Source organism: Paramisgurnus dabryanus, chromosome 18 (assembly GCF_030506205.2).
Source record: "Paramisgurnus dabryanus chromosome 18, PD_genome_1.1, whole genome shotgun sequence".
NCBI lineage: Eukaryota > Metazoa > Chordata > Actinopteri > Cypriniformes > Cobitidae > Paramisgurnus > Paramisgurnus dabryanus.
The window spans coordinates 24,485,255-24,509,005 of NC_133354.1; the positions used below are offsets into that span (position 1 = coordinate 24,485,255).

At 37.4% G+C, this 23,751-nt stretch overlaps 1 protein-coding gene across 1 annotated transcript; it reads right to left on the bottom strand.

Moving 5' to 3' along the window:
• Window positions 1-748: 748 nt before the first annotated feature.
• cluhb (clustered mitochondria (cluA/CLU1) homolog b) lies at window positions 749-23,094 on the bottom strand. The gene is made up of 26 exons (XM_065287422.1): window positions 20,622-23,094; window positions 19,821-20,005; window positions 17,166-17,337; window positions 16,831-16,974; window positions 16,590-16,717; window positions 16,314-16,468; window positions 16,111-16,236; window positions 13,451-13,598; window positions 13,276-13,368; window positions 12,046-12,440; window positions 11,617-11,913; window positions 10,983-11,251; window positions 9,644-9,744; window positions 9,381-9,533; window positions 8,555-8,617; window positions 6,113-6,357; window positions 5,959-6,043; window positions 4,552-4,705; window positions 4,326-4,465; window positions 4,148-4,228; window positions 3,832-3,957; window positions 3,186-3,307; window positions 2,976-3,069; window positions 2,717-2,851; window positions 2,548-2,621; window positions 749-1,345 (listed from the first exon to the last, which is right to left on the bottom strand). The coding sequence occupies exons 1-26, from the start codon at window positions 21,889-21,891 to the stop codon at window positions 1,198-1,200; spliced, it is 5,103 nt and encodes a 1,700-aa protein (XP_065143494.1). The 5' UTR covers window positions 21,892-23,094; the 3' UTR covers window positions 749-1,197.
• Window positions 23,095-23,751: the final 657 nt, after the last annotated feature.

Genomic DNA, 23,751 nt, shown 5'->3' on the forward strand with positions numbered 1-23,751 from the left:
GCGCGTTTTACGAGCTTATCAATGTTGAGAAAAATGTCAGTATTTTGGTAGACCTTTCAAATACCAATAATTAATTCTTATTTATTAAAGGTTATTAATTAAATGGTCACTATAGAAACAAAATTCAATTTACAACAGTTTTCTAAAATAACGAAAAGTAGAATAACAAAATAATCGTATTTACCCTATGTATATATATGTATATATACATACATACATACATAACTACACACGCAATATAGTTTTATAAATTATATGCATATCAGTTTTGGCAGATTAATTAAAATTTATATTACTACAGTAATATCATGGTTAAAATATGATTATTGTAGTGCTAATATACGTTTGTAATGCTTTGTTACAAAAGTAAAACTTATTAATAGCTATACTGCTAAATTAACATTCAGATATTCAAATATAACACAAGCATTAATCTTTTAATATAATGTGCTATACTTTTAACTTTTACACTTTTAAGAACTCTGCCGCACTTGTGAGGCAAGTAATATTACATTTTTGTTACCATACTAAGAAGATGAATACTGTAACAGATTAAAAATTTATGTCTGAAACCTTCACACCTATGTTAAGGGCAAATGCTCATGGACAGCAAGGCATTACATATTCAAAACTCATTGCATTTTGTCTGAGCCATTATAAATTCAGTTAATTAAGAATAAATAATTAAAGTAAATGCTTCTTCGATAGGTTGTGATGCAAATGTCTGAAAAAAGAGACCACTGTGTGATTCTGCTGTATTTTGCTTTATTTGTGTTGGCACTATCACAAAGCATATGTCACAATGCATCAATCAAACCAAACCCAGTGAAATATGAAATGCATGCATTAGCCCTCTTTTTAAGTGCCTCTGTGGCTCTTATACATACACAGTACAGTGCATTCAACACATTTAAACATACAAAAAAATTAAAAATAAACTCAAAGTCTAGTTTATAAATGTGCAAAAACTTGTCTAGGTACCCTCAGTATCAACAGCCAGTTAAACTCATGCTTAAGGGTGTGCTATTTTATTCAATATCTTTAAACTGTAAGGTCATCCAGCATGTCAAGTTTGTTAATGCATTTTCAAATTTTTGTATATAATTGTTTCTTAACCTATGAAGGAACATGAATTATCTGAAAACCTATTAGATTTGTTCACATCTGCTTCTTAATAAATTATTATATTATTAAGCATCAGTCCACTTGAGTATTAGCTGGAAATGTGTTATGGTCCTCAGACGGCACCTGTAGATCATCCGCTGACTGGACATCATTCTGATCGATTTTGGGCAGCTGTGCTGTTTTTTGAGTGTCAGTCCTGAGTTTCTCAATGTCTCTTTTACTTCAGGGAAAAATGTGAATAAAAATCATAAACAGAGTATGAGAGAGAGAGAGAGAGAGAGAGAGAGAGAGAGAGAACACAATTATGTGGACTTGAAAATGAACACAAAATGAACACAATTTTCACATTTTTAGTTAAAATTTTAACAGTAGATATACAAATAAACATTATGTTGACACTGGGACGACATTTCAATCAACCAATCAGATTTCAGAAATAAGTTTACAGTTTGTTGTAAGTGTAAGCTTACAACCAGAATTAGCTGTTTCTATACCATTGTTTTTCACTTATCATGTCCCTCTGATTTTAGGGTTTGTTTATGGTTAGGGTTTGGGTTGGGTTTAGGTTTTATTTAGAAAAATGTTGTCCTTGGGTCAACACAATATGTTGCCCTGAGGACATCAACCACTTGGGAAAATCAGTTTGAGCTTCCTCACACAGAGGGTTCTGAAATTTTCTGACAGAGGAAAAAACATTTAATCAATTTAATTAATGAATTTAATCCAAATAATTGTTTTTCCAGCGATATGGACCCACCGCTGCATGGCTTTACCCATTATTGTACTGTTTTCATTTAATTTGAGGTGAAATGGTCTCCAAATGCAAAAAAATATAATTGTATAAATGTTTATTATTACTATTATTAAATTATTGATTTTATTTGTTAAATGGAGGAAACACACATTAAAAAACATTATGAATGAAGAATATTCATGACATTGTTATAAAACTATTAAACAGAGTATTAACACTTAATGACATTTTAATCACAATTAATATTTGTACCACTGCAGTTGAGGTCAAGAAAAATATTCATGACGCTGTTATAAACTATATGACAGAGTATTAACACTTAAGGACATTTTAATGACAAATTCAATTTGTATCAATGGTAAAAAGTGGTCAGTTATGTTGTCTTGGTAATGTCAAGTTGTCATAGCAAGTTATGATGTATTGGTTTATGTCAAGTTGTCATAACAAAGATATCTCATTCATGTTCATGGCACATGTCATGTCATGATTATGAAGGTGTCATGTCAGTCTTATGAACACCCCTTCAAGTAAAGTGTTACCGAATCATTCCCTGCTTGGACATAATGTTGACTGTATTTGAAAAACACATTTATTTTATAAACACAATGCAATCATAAATTTAATAAATAATACATTCACAAATCTTACATTAATGCTTATTTTTTTACCTGAGAGGAATAAGAACGATGCCAGTGACAAGATTTAGCTGCTCCAATATCCAGACACGACTTGGAGCATTTAGCTATATGAGAAGACAACAGAGCCATGAATAGCATCATTCATCATTATAATACAATACATTATGTGGGCATCCATTGAGATGGGTTTAATACTAACATTGAGAGGGGCAATATTGGTGTCTGAGCCTGTCCTGTAGATCCAGTTCAAAGTTTTCTGCAGAATAACAGCCTGATGTGTAAGATGTTTCAGGTACTCTGAACTTTCTTGTGTCTTCTCGTGAGTCTCTCCAACCTATTGAAGATAACGCATGAGCAAATGAGGACCACAATAGTCTCAGCAAATTTACATGGATGTCTATTGAATTAATTAGATGCCCCATAAACAAACCATCCCATCATTTAAAGACCGTATTCACCTGTTTCCGGTATATGCCATAACGTTCCTTTTCATGCCTCAATGCGGCACGGAAATCTCCTTTACTCTCATACACCTTTGCTAACAGGTGGTGACTACAGAGGGGAGAACATAAACAGATATACTAATGCATACACACATTTCACATATATATTCAGGTTCAATCTTGACTGCATCTATCACAAAACATGTGTATGTGTTTCTGTTTAACCTCTGTGCCAGTTTGAGAGATGAGGCTCCTTGGTATTTGGAGGTCAGGATCAGGGCGTTCTCTAGGAACTTCAGAGCAAGATCACAGGCCTTCATACTGTGCAGTATAAGACCTATCTTACTCTGTACAGTAAATCAAAACAAAAAAAAGTTGTAAATATTCATCTGCGTACAGGGATGCAGGAAGATGTTTTAGGTTGGGGTGCTGTGTGTATATGGCTGTAATCCGCTGTGATATCACACTCCAAACCACTTTAACTATCTTTAATATCCTCTCAGAATTAATAATAATTAACTCATGCTTTTAGATGCTGTATTTTAGGGAGAATTAAAGCCTTTCACCGACCCTTAACCTTACCCTATAAATACATTTATTTTTAACTTGCCAATTATGAGAAAACGCTTCCCTGCCAATGACGAGTATTTTCGGCAATCCGTAATACCGCTATTACCCACCATGTGGTGCTTGTAATCCTATAAAGGCTGCATATTTATAAAGGTTATGAATCACGAATTACAGTACACTACAAACTTCTGTTTAAAATCGTTTTGGATATTGTAGTTTATCAAATTCTTGACACTGCTTGACACGTCAAATATTAATTTTCACACTGCCTGAAGTTTACAGTATATACAGTACAACTTACATCCAATAAAGCCATCTCAGGATGGTCCTCTCCGCACACCAGGAGCATCAGGTAGCGAGCTCGGTACAGCAATCTTAAAGCAGTCGCTGGTTGCCCACCAGCAAAACAATAAAGGCCAAGATGCTTCTGCACAAAGAGAAACTAATTAAAAACACATTTAGATATTTCCAACACAAACATACATATCTTCATATGTTGACCGTACAAATATTGACACCAGTATAACTATGTACTGTAATGTAATGTAATAATGTAATGTACTGTACACATGTGTGCCTTTGAACAAATGACCTTTACTAAATAAGTGTATACTCACATATTCCTGTATAGTGTTTGGATGATCAATCCCAAGAACTCTTTCACTGATCAGTACTGCCCTCTGCTGGTTACTGAGGGACTAACAACACAAGTTCAATGTTTTTTATTATACAAATAAGGATCCACATATAGTCTTTATGCATGTACTGTAAAATTTAATTCCTTGTATGTAATACCTCAGCGTAGTCTCCGAGGATGTAATGTATGCGTCCCAGCAGTCGCAGGCACACGCAAACATCGCGATGCAGTGCTCCGTACACGTTAGTGAAAAGACCAAGCGCTTGGCTTATTAACTCGCAGGCCTCTTTTAGACAACCTGGTGTATAGAAAAGATTCAAACATATTTTTCCCACAGTAGTGATCATGTTTACCATTGTACAGTTCAAAATAACCGATACAAACCTTGCTGTACCTTACACTGACCAAGATGCAGGAGATGAAGAGCATCACTTGCTCTTGGAGTGATGTGCTTCACCACAGGGAAAATGTTCAGGATGTCCTCCTCTGTGAAAACTGCTTTGTTTTCACAATTAAAATTATACTCCCTTAAAAGAATCTTAAGGAGTAAAAAAGTATTTACCACATATTAATATGTGTTACATACACTCACCTAAAGGATTCTTAGGAACACCATACTTCAGAACTGCCTTAATTCTACATGACATTGATTCAACAAGGTGCTGAAAGCATTCTTTAGAAATGTTGGCCCATATTGATAGGATAGCATCTTGCAGTTGATGGAGATTTGTGGGATGCACATTCAGGGCATGAAGCTCCCGTTCCACCACATCCCAAAGATGCTCTATTGGGTTGAGTTCTGGTGACTTTGGGGGCCATTTTAGTACAGTGAACTCATTGGCATGTTAAAAAAAACATTTGAAATGATTCGAGCTTTGTGACATGGTGCATTATCCTGCTGGAAGTATCCATCAGAGGACATGGTGGTCATAAAGGGATAAACATGGTCAGAAACAATGCTCAGGTAGGCTGTGGCATTTAAATGATGCCCAATTGGCACTAAGGGGCCTAAAGTGTGCCAAGAAAACATCCGCCACACCATTACACCACCACCAGCAGCCTGCACAGTGGTAACAAGGTATGATGGATCCATGTTCTCATTCTGTTTACGCCAAATTCTGACTCTACCGTCTGAATGTCTCAACAGAAATCGAGACTCATCAGACCAGGAAACATTTTTCCAGTCTTCAACTGTCCAATATTGGTGAGCTTGTGCAAATTGTAGCCTCTTTTTCCTATTTGTAGTGGAGATGAGTGGTACCTGGTGGGGTCTTCTGCTGTTGTGGCCCATCCGCCTCAAGGTTGTGCGTGTTGTGGCTTCACAAATGCTTTGCTGCATACCTCGGTTGTAACAAGTGGTTATTTCAGTCAAAGTCGCTCTTCTATCAGCTTGAATCGGTCAGCCCATTCTCCTCTGACCTCTAGCATCAACAAGGCATTTTCGCCCACAGGAACTGGGTCTTTGTAAATGCGAGTTCTGCGAGAAAATCCCAGTAACTGAGCAGATTGTGAAATACTCAGACAGGCCCGTCTGGCACAAACAACCATGCCACGCTCAAAACTGACATTCAGTTTGGAGTTCAGGAGATTGTCTTGACCAGGACCACACCCCTAAATGCACTGAAGGAACTGCCATGTGATTGGTTGATTAGATAATTGCATTAACGAGAAATTGAACAGGTGTTCCTTATAATCCTTTAGGTGTAGATAGCAAATGTGACATGATGGTGAATACATTTCATATTTGGGAATGACTATTCGTTTAACTTTAATTAATGCAATCTGACATACCTGAATGCCAGTTTTGATGGCAGTCTCTCTAAGGAGCGTGATTCTCTGTAGACTGCATTTCTCCACAGCTTCCTTCACACTTCCACTGCCAGACGGAGACATGTGTCAAATAACAGCACGGCATCTGTTTGTCTTCACAGATCAAAACACTCACCATGGCATACTGTAGTGATAGTACTCTTGAGATTCAACACTGATGGCCCTCCAGAGGTCACTCGGGGTGAGGTTGGACCAGGCCGCGATGGTACCGGCCACCGACGCGTGAATCCGACTCCTCCGACTCCTGCGTCTGGATGCCCACTTGTCGTTCTGCTGGATAACCCTGGCATCTGCGTGAGAGCTCAGGAAGCAGTTGAGGAAATGGCTGACGGAGGCAGAGAGAGCAGATGGTTCCACTGCCTGGGGTAAAGTAAGCGGATTAATTTTGGGTACAGGAGATGCCAGGTTAGGAAAGGTATCAAAATATACAACATTATATTATTGACGTGCAGAGCTTTAGAGTATTGTCCCGAATATAAGACGACCCTCCCTTTTAAAAGTTTACATTTTAGGAAAATGCTGTTTGAAGACCAACTCTTGTCTTTTATAAAGAAAATGCTTTAAATACTTTTATAAGTCATAGGGGACTAGTTTGGTTCCCCACATTTTTTTATACTTTTCATATGTCATACAATACCATATATAACCTGCAGTCAATCTGGATTTCATAAAATTTACCCTAGGCTGTCCATCTCATTGTAAATAACACATAGCCTATTTATGTTTAATTAACAGTAGAAGTCTGTCTTACTGTAAATGACTGTAGTTTATGAGGTTGCTTCAGTCCAGGCGAACCTGTTTATGTGTATTTGGCGCCACCTACCACATTTTTGCAGGTCGAATATCCACCTTTTCTTTGATGTAAATGTGGGCGCTGCCATCTTTGAGCTCCTTTGTGTAAGACTTCCGGTGAGCCACTAAGCTAATGGTAGAAGCATTGCGAGGGACAGGAGTGTGCCTTTTTGACCGGCCTTTTAATGTTTATTATAAAAACCTGGAAGACCGGCATAATTTGTGCAGTTAGGGTTTGCCATAATAGCTGATAAAAATGCAGTAAATCTCTACAAAACATTTGTTTTAACCATAATCCACGCACAAGAGCTGAATGTGTATGTGGCGCATGTGCACCTATTCATTATCTGTATTCACAAATCCATCCAGTAAAACCTTTCATAGACACTGCCAAGGAACAATAAATACAATAATTGTTTAAAAACAATGATAAAAATATGCTTATTTAGCTGGTTTATTTATTCTGTTACTATATATTATTACAAAAATGCAATTACAGTACAGAATATATACGACATAAACTGCTTATTGTGTCAGGACTCTGCCTTGAAGTCTTGTTATATTTGTATTTTGTCATGGTGGCAGAGTTCTGGCAGTCCCTGGCCTTGTGTGGAGGTTCATGCCTTGTTTTTATGTTGGCATGTGCCTCCGGTGTCTTGTCTTTTGTCCCCGCCCCCTCGTCCTCCTGCTTATTGTTAATTATTACTTATTCCCATCACCTGTTCCCTGCTCGTTATCTTGTTTGGTTTGCTCTATTTAATGTCAGTGTTTCTTTAGTTCTGTGCAGGATCATTGTGTTGTGTCAAGTCTCGTGTTGCATGTATATTTAGAGTCTAGTTGCCCAGTCTAGTTGTAGTATTATCTGTCTAGTGTTTCATGTTTCATACCCCCTCGTGGGTTTTGTTTTGTTGTCAAATAAAGTGTTTTCTGTTTTTCCCCGACACCGTCTGCATTTGGGTTCATCTGTCCCGCTAATCCTCACATATTGGTTAATGTTTATTATAGTTCGTAATGTGTTTGCACATATTTATGGTATGTTTTAAATTATAATTTTTTTAAATAAGCAAATAATTTCATTAGCTCATGTCTTATCTACTGCATAATAATAATTTCATAAAACGAAAACAATACTGAATACATGTAGTAGTTTAATATGTTATAACTTACAATGTGTTAAATGAGAAAGATGCTGCTGACTGTAGGACCACGTAAAGCTTGATGTGTCGCCATAAAAACTCAAATAAAGTAAATTAAAAATTGCAGTTTAAAAAAAAACTCACACCAGAGGGACAGTTGTGACATATTAAACCATCGCCTGAGAAGTTAAAAAACAAATTCTTGGTCTATGTACAAACACTCGACTGACTTTCCCATTGTAAAGATACTGGTATGTCTCTGTGTTTCTAAAGTTGCACATTGAAGACCCGTCACCCCCAAGCAACAGCACGAAATTATTAAATATATCTTCATATTATGTATCAGGCCACTACTTAACTTAATTCTCACACTGGTTCATACATGGCGGGTGTAGTAAATATTCACCATAACTGTTTAAATCATGTTTTATGCCTGCTCCCACTACACTTTTTTCTACCAGCTGGCTATTGAAACAGGAAGAAGGGAAAATACGTCACATCACTTTCTTCTGCGTTCCAAAATAAGGTGGATAAGAAGACAGCATTTTTGTATAAAAAAATGTCTTAACACGTCTTATATTCAGGACAATATGGTATAAATATACCACAAACAAAATCTGAACACTTACCAAAAGATAAGTCTTAAACAGATGTTTCGCACATCTGGTGATCAGCTCACATAGTGCTGTTCTCTGAAAAAGGTTTGAAAAAATCTGTAAGACTGATTGTAATAATTCCATAGTAGTTCATGTTAGCCCTCATGGTACTATTTTCATGTCGCATTTAGGGTTCAAATCTTTGGTCATATACCTTGTGATTGGGCATGGTGCCTAATCTCAATGGCTACGAAGTTAAAGGTGCCAAAGGAGAATGCATTGAAACAATATGCTAAATTGTCCTCTGATAGCTACATAGAAGGTCTGTGACTTTATTAAGGGAAAAAATGATCTAGAGATGGTTTTACATGTCCATTTACAACCCTAGGATTTGCCTTTAGAATGAAATAGTCTATTATTACCTTATTTTAAAGGGGCATGAATAATAATGTTTAGCTCTGCTCTGATTGGCTGTTTCTCAGAGCAGCTCTTTTGAGTAGCTCTGTGTTATGTTTGAGTCTGTATCAGATGAAGATATGGATTTTGAGGAATAATCAATTGTTTATGGATGTTAACTAGCATATTGGGCTAACTCAGCAGTCACAACTTTGTTTTTAGTATTGTAACAACATTGTAATTTAATGTGTAATATAATGCTGGGGGCGTACATCTCGACTGTAACGTCACAGTTGGTGTTATTTTGAGATTGGCCTGTTTTCCAGCTCTCTTTTGCATGGACGAGATTTACATAAGATGATATGTAATGATGTGTCATTACCATGTACACAACTCTTATTATTCATCTATGCCTAGGTAAATACAGTTTTACATTCTACGGCACCTTTAAATTCACACTTACGTAGACGTGATCAAGTCTTTCTTTTTGGGGTATCTTCTCAATATACTCAAGCACAGTGCCCAGGTAGCGAACATTGATGCCGTGCTGATGCAGTGCCTCTGTCAATGTGATGCCATCCACAGGCAATGCTCTGTGGTCAAGGCAACTCTTGGCCTGCGTAAAAAAATTCAAATGAATATTAAAGATGTTATTTCTCCCCTTTCTGCCAAGGACACAGATGGGTCAAGGTTAACGTCTGTTTTATCTGCGTAATGCAAACTTACAAAAGCAGGGATTTGATTGGATATTAGGAATTCTGTTGCATCCTTCAGCAGCTGTTTCTGTTTCTGGATATCTTCCATACTTTCCTTGGGAAAGCGTACACCTATAAGAAAACCAAAAGTAATGGCTTATCACACTGTACTTAACTATGGGTTAGTGTCTATAGACCCCTTTAGCGCGGACGTAACAGATACGTCACGGCGCTAGCTGGAGGCAAAACAAATGGAAAACTTACTGGAGGCGGCTAATACAAACCAACACAGGGTCGGCTACACAAGGAGCTTTTAAAATGTCGTCTTGTTGTATTGTTGGTTGCCAGAATCGACGGAGAACAGAAAATTTGAAGTTTTATCGGATACTTGCTGCCACTGCCAGACAAAAAAAAAACGACGACAGCTTTGGTTAAAGCTAAAAAATCTCGCTAGCTACCGTCTGTTAAAGCGTTGAGGGGAATCTTTCTGCCTCCAGCTAAGCCCCGCCCACACAAATACGTCACATTGTTTACCAACTATAAAAGGGTCTATAAAAAGGCACATATTATTCCCATTTATACAAGATGTAATATAAGTCTCAGGTGTGCCTAAAATGTGTCTGTGAAGTTTCAGCTCATAATACCCCACAGATCATTTATTTTATCAAAAATGCCCATATTTGGGCGGGAGCAAAAAGTGCTTATTTCATGTCCGTACCTTTAAATGCAAATGACTCATGAGCTACAGCTCCTCACTCCCTTATCAACAGACGATGAGTGCTTTTGGTTAAAAATAGATTGGATTTCTGCAAATACAGTCTGTAATATCTTAAGCCTCATTAGCACTACAATGTGCTAACAAACACATTTAGAGAATCTTTTGGGTAAAACTAACCAGTGAGTTAGTGGCTGTGGGCAAGACTTTGTTTGTGTGACGTCACATTAACAAGAGAAAACAGCATGTTTAATGCTGCGTTTACACCAGCCGCGGTAGAGGCGGCAAGCGCGGATGATTTACGTGTTAAGTAAATGCAAAGATGTGATTACACGGGAAACGAGCGAGTTGAAAAATCTGAACTTCGGCGGATTTCCGCGCGCGTCAACCAATCAGGACCTTGCTGTAGTAGTGACTTGATTACAGGAAGCGAGCGGAGTGGTGGAGTCACAGAAGCGAATTTCCGCGTGAATTTCTCGAATGACTAGAATTTCACGTGCGGCTTTCTATATAGCTTCTCTATACGTTTCGAAGGGAGGGGTGAGCTGTGGACTAAACCGTTGGTTGCATTTCACAATCTCACCACTAGATTCCGCTAAAAATCTACACAGTGGACCTTTAAAATAAAACGATTATTTAAAATAAAAAAATTCACCTGAACAGTACACATTTGGGTTGAAATTAATATCAAACGTATTCCGGAGGGAGGAGAAAATGTTTTCGATTGAAGAATCCTGCTGGATGTTGACAGGCACAGGCTGTGGTGAATGATGTATTGTAACTCGATCTGGGTGCGTGACAGGCATTATGGAAAATTGAGTGAGTTCAGTCGAATCGCTCTTTATTGGAGATGTGCCAGGAGGTTTATTGATGTTTCTGCCTTGCTTTGTATTTTGGGAGACAGTTTCCATAAATATCTGGTATCTGTGAAATAAAAAATTAAAGTATTTTTCACCATTTTTTCTGCATTAAAAGCTTTTTCATGTTGAGCATACTGCCTTAAAGGAATAGTAATAGTAAACATCTCTTTAATTTAACCTCATGTCATCCGAAAATGTATATGAATTATTTTCTTCAGTTGAACACAGACTAAAACATTTGAAATGCTGTTATTTTTTTTATTATATGAGCTCAACATGGCAAAGCTCCAATATGCAACTCGTAATCTCATTGGTTCTTACATAATTTCATATTTGAGTGAATTATTCCGGATCACTACACAAGGGACTCTCTATGAACACACCTTAATATTACTCTTTGAATGAATAAATAATTGAATAAATGTTCACCTTTGCTCCACAAAGGCCTCAATGAGCTCCTGTCTCAGGCAAACCAAATGATGAGGATGTTTTTTTGGGAAGCCCAGCTGTTGACAAACAGGATTTAAATCCTCTTCCATAGGAAGGAAGTTAAGGTCAGGTGGGAAGGTAAAAAGCAGATCCAGGATGTAGTGACGACCATCATTACCCACAATCCCCTTGTGTTCCACCGATGAACACAACTCTACGGCTGTATCATCTTTGTTTAGCACAAGGTGGCGTTGCATTCTCAGTTTCCTACTGGGCTTGTCAAGCAGTTCCAGATACCTTAAGAAACAATGTATATGTTTAAATGTATACAGGTTACCACTATACAATTTTCATATTCTATGCCATAGAGGAACATTTTGGGTTGGTTCCATAAAGAACCTTTGCCACCCAAAGAAACATATGTTTCACCTGTTATCAGAGACAACAGTCTTGCCTAAGTCAACAGAGCCATAGAGGACACTCTGTTCTCGATCACGCTCCAGAATTCCTGGCACGATGGTCTGTGCGGTGATGCGGTAGCCACGGTAATCGATCACTGCTGTGCCGAGCAGGTAAAGGCCTTCCTGATCCACTGTCCAGTAAGCTCCTACACCGTTCAAATCACAAACAGGGGTGGCGTGTGCCGCAGCTTCTCCTCCCAGATCTGTGTACTGGTCACGCACGTCAAAGGCAAAGCTGAAGAAAATGTTGCTCCAGATGAATATCTGCTCCTGCGGTTCTTCACTGGGGTTGATGGGCATCACGTTACCGTCGATCACTCCCATGGCTCCCCGAGTCGCTGTGCCCACGAAATCGCTGTTTGCCTGATGAAGTCAATGAACAGTTAGGACCTTTTTAAAAAGTACTGCACTAATGACAGCTTTTTTGACAGTGTACCTAATAAAGGGTTCCCACACCTGAGTTAACTTCAAAATCAAGGACCTTTCAAGGAGTTTCCAGGTCCAATACCCTCAAATTCAAGGACTAAATGTGGGGACACATTTTGAAGTGAGAGCAAGGTTACATTTTGTTAACTTTTAAGATACATTGTTACAGTTCCCTTTCGAGGGAACTCGCGCTGCGTCACTGCGGTGACACTTTGGGGGCGCCTCCAGGGGTAAGTGCGTATGAATGTGTATATCAAATTCAACCAATGGTGAGGCATAACGACAAAGACAAGGTGACGCGGGAACCAGGAAGTATATCGCTATCTGAAATATTGTCAAAGACGCCGTTACAGGGACGCAGGAAGTATGACAAGGGAGACGCAGCGTCTCGTTCCCTTCTCAGGGAACAACAGTTACATAAAAGCATTTTGGTATAAATCAACATTCGCATACAGAAGATATAAGCATGTAAAGTGAACGGTTTAGCACGTGTGCTTAAAAAGTCTAAAATGTAATTATCCTACATTACACAGGGAATAATATGGGATTTTTTTCCAGAAAACTTCTTGCATAAAATAGATTCAAACACTTTCAATGACTTTCGATGTATGTATATTTTCAAAAACTTCCCAGGGTCTTGAATTTTTTCCCTCAGATTCACAAACTTACAATGATTTCAAGGACCCGTGGGAACCCTGCTAATACCATATACAGACAAACATCTATAGCATCACTGTTCATCAACGAACAAAAGAATAAGATGTAAAGACACCTTAAACACAGCTCGATCTCTCATCAGACGATCGGTTAGGTTTTTCCTGGGAAGCTCTCTTGTGGTCTGTAGTTCTTCGTTCCAGTCACGAGCCTGTGCTCAACACAGATACAGTAAATTTGATGGAGATCATCTTATATTACTGCCATGTGACTTATTCTCAACACATTGGTACCTGTCCAGGCAGATGTTCTTCATAACCCAAGCGGAAGAAGCTGACATCTTCTGCTCTAACGCAGTCCATAGTGTGATCGAGAGCTGGAGCAGTCCAGCTAAACACCTGGAATGGTGTTGCAATTCTTTCAAAGGGGTGCGTGCATTCTCTAAAACGAAGCCATCATTAATAATTTTCAGTGTTGAGGTCAAAAGGTTCATTTTGTGCAACGTAAAGGTTCTGTGGATGTTAAAGGGCCCATATTATGCAAAATCTACATTTACAAGGTGTTTGGATATAAATGTAGCAAAGCAGTCTCATTAGACATGTTGTTTTGATTATCTTGTTAATGTGACAAAACACAAACAAAGCTCCGCCCAAGGCCACTGGCTGACTGGTTAATTTTACCCAAAAGCTTTTTTAAAATGTGTTTGTTAGCATGTTATAGCACTAATCTGGCTAAATATATTATTCTCCCAGACTGTGAATCAGATCTTTTTTTACCAAAAGCACTCACTGTCTGTTGGTATTAAGGCAGTGAGGGCCGTACATTATTTGCATTAAAAGGTACACACGTGAAAAGAGTGCGTTTTTGCACCCATCTAACTAGGGGCATTTTTGACATGCTATAACCATCCTACTAGCAAATAGGATTTTTAATGTTAATAACGCATTAACGTAAATTCATTTTAACGATACAAATTTTATTAACGTGCAATTACAACAACACTCAATTTCGGTTTGACCATAGGCGTAGCACGTAGTTGGTTAAATTGAGGCGCAGACTTAAACAGTAAATAGGCATCAAACGTCTTAACTAATACAAAAGGTGCGTGTCCATCCACTTGCGCATCTGACATTTTGGTTTCAGTTTTAGAGCATGCAGTAATTAGAAAATAAAGTGCAGGACTTGATGTTAAAATAGCTATTAAGAGAGATAAAGTTCGGGACCTGATTGATGTTTAAAGCGTCATTAATAGCGACAAGACATTACAGTAGATCTTAAAGCTGTCTGTCTCAATGTCAATCAAACAATAAAAAAGTTTAATATACATTGTTTTTTACTTTGTTTGTGCCAAATTAGTAGTTTTTTTAAGTGATTTTAAGTTATGGGTGCGCTGACTTTGTTTTGAAACCTTAAAAAATCTTAAAGGCGCTCAAAGCGAATCTGTGTGACGTCACTTTTTGTTGATGTTTGAACTATTTTCAAACAAACGGAGCGTAGTTAACTCCTCCCCCTCCCTTCCGTGCTTTTATGAACGCGCACGACCCCCACCCCCAAATCCTTCTTGTCGTTTATTGGCTGGAACACTTTGTTGTGTTTCGTGGTGGTAGGTTTGGCCACTGTGTTTTTATTGCAGTTTGTAGAGCCTGGGCTGTCTACAGAGACCGCGTTTTTTTACAGTTTGATCAGCAGACAGGCAGCAAGCAGATAGTGAGGAGATGTTTGCTGTATGTAACAAAAAAAATGTATGGTCTAAAACGCGTGAATTCGCTTAGAGCACCTTTAAACTGAATTTTTTTCAAAAGTATTTCTGCTGACTCTTTCACTACTAATAAGCATACATTTACATAAAGCATCCATTCGTCCATACCCATGTTTATTAGAGTATAAAAACTTGAAAAGTGTTAAATTAAGGTAAATACAGAACAGATAGAAATTTGCGATTAAGTTGCGCAACGTCTTTTTATCATTAACCCTTTCGACGCATGTGCAGCAGGGACGCATTATGACATGACACATGATGCACATAGGTTCACATTATGCACCAAACACATATTTTGACATGACGAGCCACACACGACACTCTGAACACATATTTTGAATTTGCACCCCTTAGAAAAATAAGTCACCGGCCGCCACTGGATTATAGTATTAATATTATTCATAAAAATAGTACAATTAGCCTTCATTCTTTTCTTTTAATTATGTGTTACAATTTTTTTTATCTAACCTCCAGGCTGTTTTTTTAAAGGGACACTCCACTGTTTTTGAAAATATGCTCATTTTCCGCAGCAGCCGAAAGTAGTCCCCTTAGTAACTTTCAATGGCAGGGAACTATTTACGGGCAGTGCGTAATATAATTGGCCCTCCTGCAGCCATGTTACGGCAGCAAAGTCCTTGATTATTACGCCAGAATGAGAGTATAGTCCTAGCCATATCTGCCTAGAAAATCACAACTTTTAATTTTCCGTCAGTCTTAGTACAGAAGAGTCAAGTTTTAAAATAGGAGAAATATCTCTTTTTTTTTCAAAACTCTTTGGTTATTTTTTAGCTAATGGTCTAATCAGATTCAATGGATTGTGCTAGGCTATGCTAAAAATGGTACCGCCAGACCTGGAGCTGAATGGATTCCAAAACAGAAAAAATCAAATGGTTTACTCTAGGGAAGCTGAAAAATTAGTATATTTTCAAAAAAAGTTGAATGTCCCTGTAATGTGGTAGACGAAAATGTAATTAATTTTAATTTTGCAGTAAAAATCATAGCACAAGTTTCGATATAGATTCTAGAATAGACAAGCCTGGCCCACCAAGCTCAAATGTCAAGCTACGCCTACACTGTATGCCTACAACTAATGATCACTTTAATGTGAACATACTAAGATTTTGACACAGCACCAATACTTACATAAAATCAATTTCTCTATACTCTTTACATCTCAAGAGGAAATTAGCTTACCTTCTTTTTAGCAAAGTACTGAAATTCTTCTTAAATATGGCACTGATCTGACTCAGGAGATCCGGCAGAGCATGACTAAAGATGCTGGGATTTGCCGGCTTTGGATTAAAGCTGTAAGATGTAGACCTACAAAAAAAAACGTTCAAATAAATGTTTAAGTAGCCTATCGAGTACGACTGTTTTTAAGAATAGCAGTAACTCACTGATTGACGTAAAACCCTCGAGTTGATGCCGTTACACTGAAGTATCTGTCCTCCATGGTCACCACATTGAGATACATAAGGTCTCCATGCATCTTTCTGTTTCCAGGAGGTGGATTCCAGCTACTCATGGTCAGGACCTTCAGGCACTCTGTGGACTGCTCAACAGATGCACGTACAAAATTCTGCATCAATATGCACCAAATGTATGTCCTTTTAGTTCACATTTCAATCATTTTATTATAGTAATTACTAGTAGTACATACTTTATCATCCTACCTTCACAAGGTTAGTCTGAGGATGTAGGGGTACCAGCAAACGCTCCTTACATCCGGGAAGAATGTGGTCTGGGGGACTGCAGCCTGCATACTTCAGTCCGTCACTTCTTCTCTTAGGCCTGCTGCTCTCTAAAAATAAAAGTGAGATTAAAAAGTATTTAACAAACATTTTGTTGCCATCATGCCGGTATTGCGTAGAGACTTTGATCATTACACATAATCTGCGTTCAACATTTATGCACCTTCCGTACGATCTTCTATGAAGTAGCAGAGAAATGATGGTGAGCTTCCCTCCACTCCATTATAGCCCTCAGTGATATCCAGACTCTTCAGAAGCTCTCTGATGTGGCGTAGATGAATGCGCACTTCTCGAACAGTATATGGCTCTTGGTTTTTTTAAAAGGGGGGAGATAGGTCTATCATCAAATATACAAAGTTTGTACAATATTTACTGAATATAAATGGCATTATCATATTGACGTTTCAACCCATGGTTGGGTAAAATATGGACAAACCTGACTGCTAAGTTTAAATTGATCTATGCACAGTTGTTTAAACCCAAGCTTGTACATCTTACCCTCCACAACCTTGAGAACGGAGCCCTCTTGAAGACCTGGTATGGATCTAAGGTGGGTAAAGTTGTCAAGCGTGACGCCATTCAGTTGCAGGGAGAAGCAGGTGCGTCGACAGGTTTCTTCTCGATCCATCAACACTTGCCTAATTTCCTGCACCATCGCTAAAGGTGACACCTTGATCCCAGTAGATATATAAAATACTTCGACTTCATTTTGTTCTTAAAGGAATAGTCTACCCTTTTGCCATATTAAACTATGTTATTACCTCAACCTAGACGAATTAATACATACCTATGTTTTTTCAATGCGTGCACTGTACAGCGCGTTGTGAATGTGTTAGCATTTAGCCTAGCCCCATTCATTCCTATGGTACCAAAAAAAGTTTTATTTTGTGGCACCATACTTACTGGTATAACTCCTCATGTAACAGTCTTTAAATAGGGAAAACACGGAAGTGTTTGGTGGCTTCCCTGTTTGGTACCATAGGAATGAATGGGGCTAGGCTAAATGCTAACACATTCACAACAAGCTGTACAGTGCACGCATCGAAAAAACATAGGTATGTATTAATTTGTCTAGGTTGAAGTAATAACATAGTTTAATATGGCAAAAGGGTAGACTATTCCTTTAACAGAGACAAATATGTATTGACATATATTTACATTTACGCATTTGGCAGACATTTATCCAAAGTGACCTACAACAAGTGCATTCAAGGTACAGGAATATTAAGTGCACAGCTACTTTCGAGCAGCACATCTTGGACATTGGGGGGACCAAAACATTCAGGTTTATATTTACTGTATGTATATTTAAAAAAATCAGCGTTTCTGATTATTTGGGGGACATGTCCCCCTCAAAGTATATTGTGAATGGCCCTACTTTTGAGTATGTAACCTGTGCTATCAAAATGAGTCGGAATTAGCGATTTTTATTTATATTTTAACATTCTCGTCAAAACAAACAAAAACTTCAAGTTGATATAGTCTGCAAAGTCAAGTTTAAGAGTTTGATTTATTTTTGAGTGTTCAAAGCAAAATCACTGCATCCATACACTAAAATTACTGTAAAACTAATAGATTTGGCACACACAAAATCAAGAACAATAGCTATAGGAAAAATATTTTTTCCTATTTATTCTCATATATTCCCATGGAAAGTTTCCAGCATTGAAATGTTTCTCCAAGAACAACCCTGGTTACATTACGTTCTTCTGACAATCTTCTGACCAATCACAATGTTCAGATTCGCTGGCCAATCAGGCACAGCTTTTCAACTCGATAAGTTTTGTACAAAATCTGTGTGCTTCAGGAAGAGAGTGAAATCTGGAGCTTCAAAATGTAAAGTATGTGTAATGATGGGGTGTAACGATTAACCGTGCAAATGCACATTTTCTCAATGAATGAATTTGAATGAGTTATGGTGAAATCCCGGCACATCTGAACGCCAGGGGGCGCTCTCGTGCAGAAACCCCCTTTGTGCCACAGAAGAAGTAGCATTACAAACGCTATTCCAGCAAATGTCTACAGGAATATTTATACGCTGTTCTTCAAATTGTTTCAGGTATTTTCATGACAATAAAAAATATTTTGAATTATTTTTATTTAACGAGTGTTGCTTTTTTAATTTCACGTTATAAACGCCTCCGACTCATAATGATTTTAGATTGATAAGGACTTCCTACTGATCACAGAGCCATAGTACACGCACAAGTTGTGCATGAAACAAAGAATCGCAGCCTTGCGATTCAGAATCGATTTCAGACAGGCATCTTTAATGGGACACGCGATTAAATCGTTACATCCCTAACGGAAAATAATGTGTTTTAATACCATAAATAAACCACACGAACACATAGTATTATACCAAATACACAAAATAACTTTTAGCAATGAAATATGTGCACTTTAGTACTATAATTTGGTGTATATATCAGGGTCGCGTGCTCTCTCATCTGTGTGCATGCTTCAGATGCATCAGTCAGCGCTAGGTAGATCGTTTTCATGTCCTATCTCTCTTAATAACTCTTTTAACACCAAGCAAGACCTGCATTTTCCCATTCCTGCATGTTTTAAAACTAGTGCTGGGAAAAGATTAATTGCGATTAATCGCATTCAACATAAAAGTGATTTTTTGCATAATATATGAGTGTGTGCTGTGTGTAATTATGTATATTTAACCACACACATATAAATGTAGTCATTTCAGATTTTTTTATTTATATATAATTTCTTTTAAATTTATATATAATATAGAATATATAAAAATATACATTAATATATATATATATATATATACACACAGCACTCATATATTATGCAAAAAAATCACTTTTATTTTGAATGGATTAATCACGATTAATCTTTTCCCTGCACTATTTAAAACACAAAACCAAAATGCCACGTGCATGTGGATTGACAAACATCTTTGTACACGTCTCAGAAAACATACAAATAAAGATAATTTTAAACGTTTAGACTATTTAGAGCATTGAGATCGCTAGATGAAGGCTTAATGTATTTATTTTTATGAAAACCTCAAATAAGCAACATTTATACTTTCTTTTCCCTTTAGCTCAAAATTAGACCTGTGCATTCCGACTCTTATTGCCAGCACGGGTCACAATCACATATGTACTGTAAGTAGTGGGATTTCACCTGAAAGTCAGTGCTTTCTGTGCCAGGCGCCTGGATCTTGATGGTGAACCCTGCATCTTCAGATGGGTCCATGTCAGGAATAGCAGGAAAATCTTGTTCTTTGCTGTTGCCCTCGACTTGCTCAGTCATATTGTCTGCTGTGATGTCTAGTTCTTGGTCATCGAGCAGGATGTCAGTGTTGAGTCCTTGATTTTTTGGAAACAGAAGAATTAATATAAAATTATCCTACGTAATGCAAAGATTATTCTGTAAAAATATAACCTTAATATGTTTAATATTGACTGAGTAAGATCATGTCAAAGGCTGAAATCAATGTGAAATTAAACTTTGGTCCTCTTAATCTCATTATGAAACTTTAGCCTGCATTTCACAGACAGGATCATATATTACATTCCCAGATCTGCATTAACACATATAGGGTTGCAAAGGGGCAGAAAGTTTCCGGTACATTTCCAGAAACTTCCATAGGAACTAAATCTGGGGAATATTTGGAAATATTCCAAATTGGAAACTTAAATGTATGGGACTTATATGGATATTTTGTGAAATTTATATAACTATATAATATACATAAATAAATAAACATTTAAGTTCTCTATATTAGACAACTCAAATTCCCAGTTTATCCCATTCATTCCAGTTTATTCCCACATATTCCCATTAATTCCCATGTAAAGTTTCCAGCCTTGAAAATTCCCAGAATTTCCCAAACCTAAACACATACAATATAATAAGTTTATGCAGCTGAATTAACAGGTTTCTCAGCTCCAGTATGGCACAAATACCCAAAAGAATACACACCTGTAAAGTTTGGAGTGGCGAGGAACATCTTATCAACCACGAACAGGGTGTAGCGTTCAGTCTGATCCGTTCTCTGTTCAACCTGGGTCACAGCGAGGTTCGTCGGTTCACAATCCCACAGATCCCACTTCATCTGCTCCACCTCCTTGTTTTTCCACATTGCATCCTGGTCCAACTGATGCATCTTCTCAAACTGATGTTCCACAAGACCAGGGGACGTATTTGTCATAACCGACACGTCTTTTTCTGTTTTCACTGGCTTTTGGTTTTCATGAGTTGTTCTCTTCTCCATACAGTCCAAGCGAGTGGAGTTGTTCTTCAGGAAAAGATCTTCATGTGTGGTATCTTGATCATTAAGATGTTTTCTTTTTATGATTTCCATCTCAAGAGTCTCTATATTTAGCTCTGAGTCTGTTTTTTTGGGTACAGTTGGATCTTCAGATTCATGTGCTTGTGCTATGAGTTGCCAGTTTTGTGCTTGGCTTTGCTTCTCGTAAAGTAAAGGACCTTCACTTGGACCACACGCAGGTTCTTTAACAACATTTAGATTTGTATGCACTACACTATTTGGGTCTTGTTCGTTGTTTTGCTCCTCCCTGTGATCCAGGTTCACTCCTTTTTCCCCCGTGGTCTTAGCCAGCACCCTCACATCCTGTTCTTCACATCTTATGAGCTGCTCTGTATCACCTGCTATCTGACTGATGTCATACTGTGAGGTGTCCAGTGTAGATGAGTCCATGCACATGAGTCCATATCTGACCTTACTACCGGCGGCACGTATCAAAGTTGCGTCCGTTTCCTGTCGATAAGTGCATATTCGATTTTTGGCACTGGGTTGGTCTGTAGGTATTCGGTAGAGCGGAGACAGCAACGGCCATTCATCCTCTGTGATGCATAATTGATTTGCGCCCATCTCTGTGAACTCCCTATGGATGACTTTTGTGCTTGGCTGGCCCACTACTACTCCCTCTCCCCCATTTTGGTTACTTTCTTCTCTTTTGACATCTTGTGCTTGTCTTCGTGTTGCCAACAGTAGGTCCAAGTCTTCTGCAGCAATGTTGCTGCTTAGCACAATGTCAGGGAAGAGGAGGTGATCTTGGTCCAAAATAGGAGATGCCAGCGGGTCACAGACGGTTCTTGAAGGAGAGAGGCTTTCTATATCACTATTCTCACTGGAAAGGAGTGGAGACCGGCCCTCGGTCTGGTCTTCGACTGCGTTACCGTGAATAAAATCTGATACCTTACGACAGCAATACAATAGGTTTCCCATGTTGCCCAAGTTCCAGCATTTGATTCCAGTTCAAGCAAAGTGACTGTAAATACTCTGTTAGGAGCTAATTTGTTTTTTTAAATGAGAAGAGTGCTTGTAAGTGACACTGGCAGAAATGCAAGCTTTGCTTTATTTGTAAAAGCTGTGGACTGTCTGACAAACGGCTGAAATGCCCAATTATCAAATCTGGCAACAAGCCTATTGCGCATCTAAGCAATAGCAGAATCATATTATCTATAAGATATTAAACTTTAGATCATATAGATGATTGATTTAAAGACTAAAAATGACTGCTGATAAAGTCTGCTATACCATAAAAAAGTGTCAAAATAAAAACTTTTCTAAGTCGCTTTGGATGAAAGCATCAACTAAATGACTAATTCTAAACGTATAAGGAGAAAAGAATGCATAATTCTATCATTATATTTCATAAATAGAAAAAATGCATTGAAACAAAAATAATAAATAAACTTAAATGCATAAAATGCTCTGGTGAGAGGAAGGTTAAACTGTAGGTTAACCCTTTTTAGGTACTATATATGAAATCATTACAATTGCATAGAGTAAAATAATTGAATAGAAAAATAAATATTATTAAGCTCTTTCTATATTAAAACATTACATAACAGTAAGCATCTCCTCAGTTTCTTCATAAATCTGCCTCTGGTCCATAAATGTGTCCTCAAGAGCAGCTTTTATAAGGAAAGACTTTCTGCTATCCGCTTTACATTTCCATACCTCCGTCCTTTATACCACCTCTCCTCAATCTCTCCCCACACGCATTCATTCAAGGAGGGGGTGTCTCAATAGTCTCTGCATCTCAGTCCTCTTCCTAACAGATCCCAACTCGTTGCTCCAGTTACAAGGAAAAAGCAGCAGTGCACGAGATAGCTTCCAGTATCCATCAATTCGTGCAAACACATTCAGATTTCTTCAATGAAGAATGCAGTACAAAACGGGGTAAAGCTGTGTAAATCGCATCTCTCTGCTGTCGCCTATGCTGGCTCATCGCTGTGGATGAATGCTGCAGTACCGGTGCGATCCAAACACACTGTGAGAAGCTTTAGCAGTCTGAAAAGTGGGACAACGAGAACACCATATGAATACTAAAGTCATGTCTTAAGTACATCTAAGCTTTCTTATTGGTCTAAGCAAATTATTATTTGTATCTGTTTTGCTTTTTCTCTGCGGTCGGACGTTCACCTTTACTCTATGCGCATGCGCACACGCGACTACCTGTCATCGCTTTGATAAATGACCTACCTACACAGTTTATTATTTATTTGCGTTTTTATTGTTTTATTATTGCGTAATGTTTATGTTTAGAAAAACAATTAAATGTAATATACGTATATAAATTGTTTTTTTTCTGTTAATGCATAAAATTATACAACGAACGAATTTTGTTAATTCTTTATTTAAATATTTATTTAAATAATTATTTAAATTATATATATATATTATATTTGTATGTATATATATATATATATATATATATATATATATATATATATATATATATATATATGTGTGTATATTTATTAATATACATTTTATATAAATATAAAATTTGCATGCGCGACCTCCTGTCATCGCTCGCTTTGATATATATATATATATATATATATATATATATATATATATATATATATATATATATATATATATATATATTTATTTATTTATTTATTTATTTTTTACGAAAATGTCCTTTACTGTCTAGTTACATTAGGTCGGACGTTTACCTTTACTCTATGCGCATGCGCGACCTCCTGTATGTATGTATATATATATATATATATATATATATATATATATATATATATATATATATATATATGTTTTTTTTTTTTTTTTTTT

What these genes read in the sequence shown, in the direction of transcription:
- cluhb (XM_065287422.1), bottom strand. Translation starts at nt 21,891, where the DNA reads ATGGGAAACCTATTGTATTGCTGTCGTAAGGTATCAGATTTTATTCAC. An exon ending in CCAATATTGCCCCTCTCAAT is followed by an intron (nt 2,622 to 2,716) that starts GTTAGTATTAAA and finishes CTTCTCATATAG; the next exon opens with CTAAATGCTCCAAGTCGTGT. An exon ending in ATCGTTCTTATTCCTCTCAG is followed by an intron (nt 1,346 to 2,547) that starts GTAAAAAAATAA and finishes TTTTCCCTGAAG; the next exon opens with TAAAAGAGACATTGAGAAAC.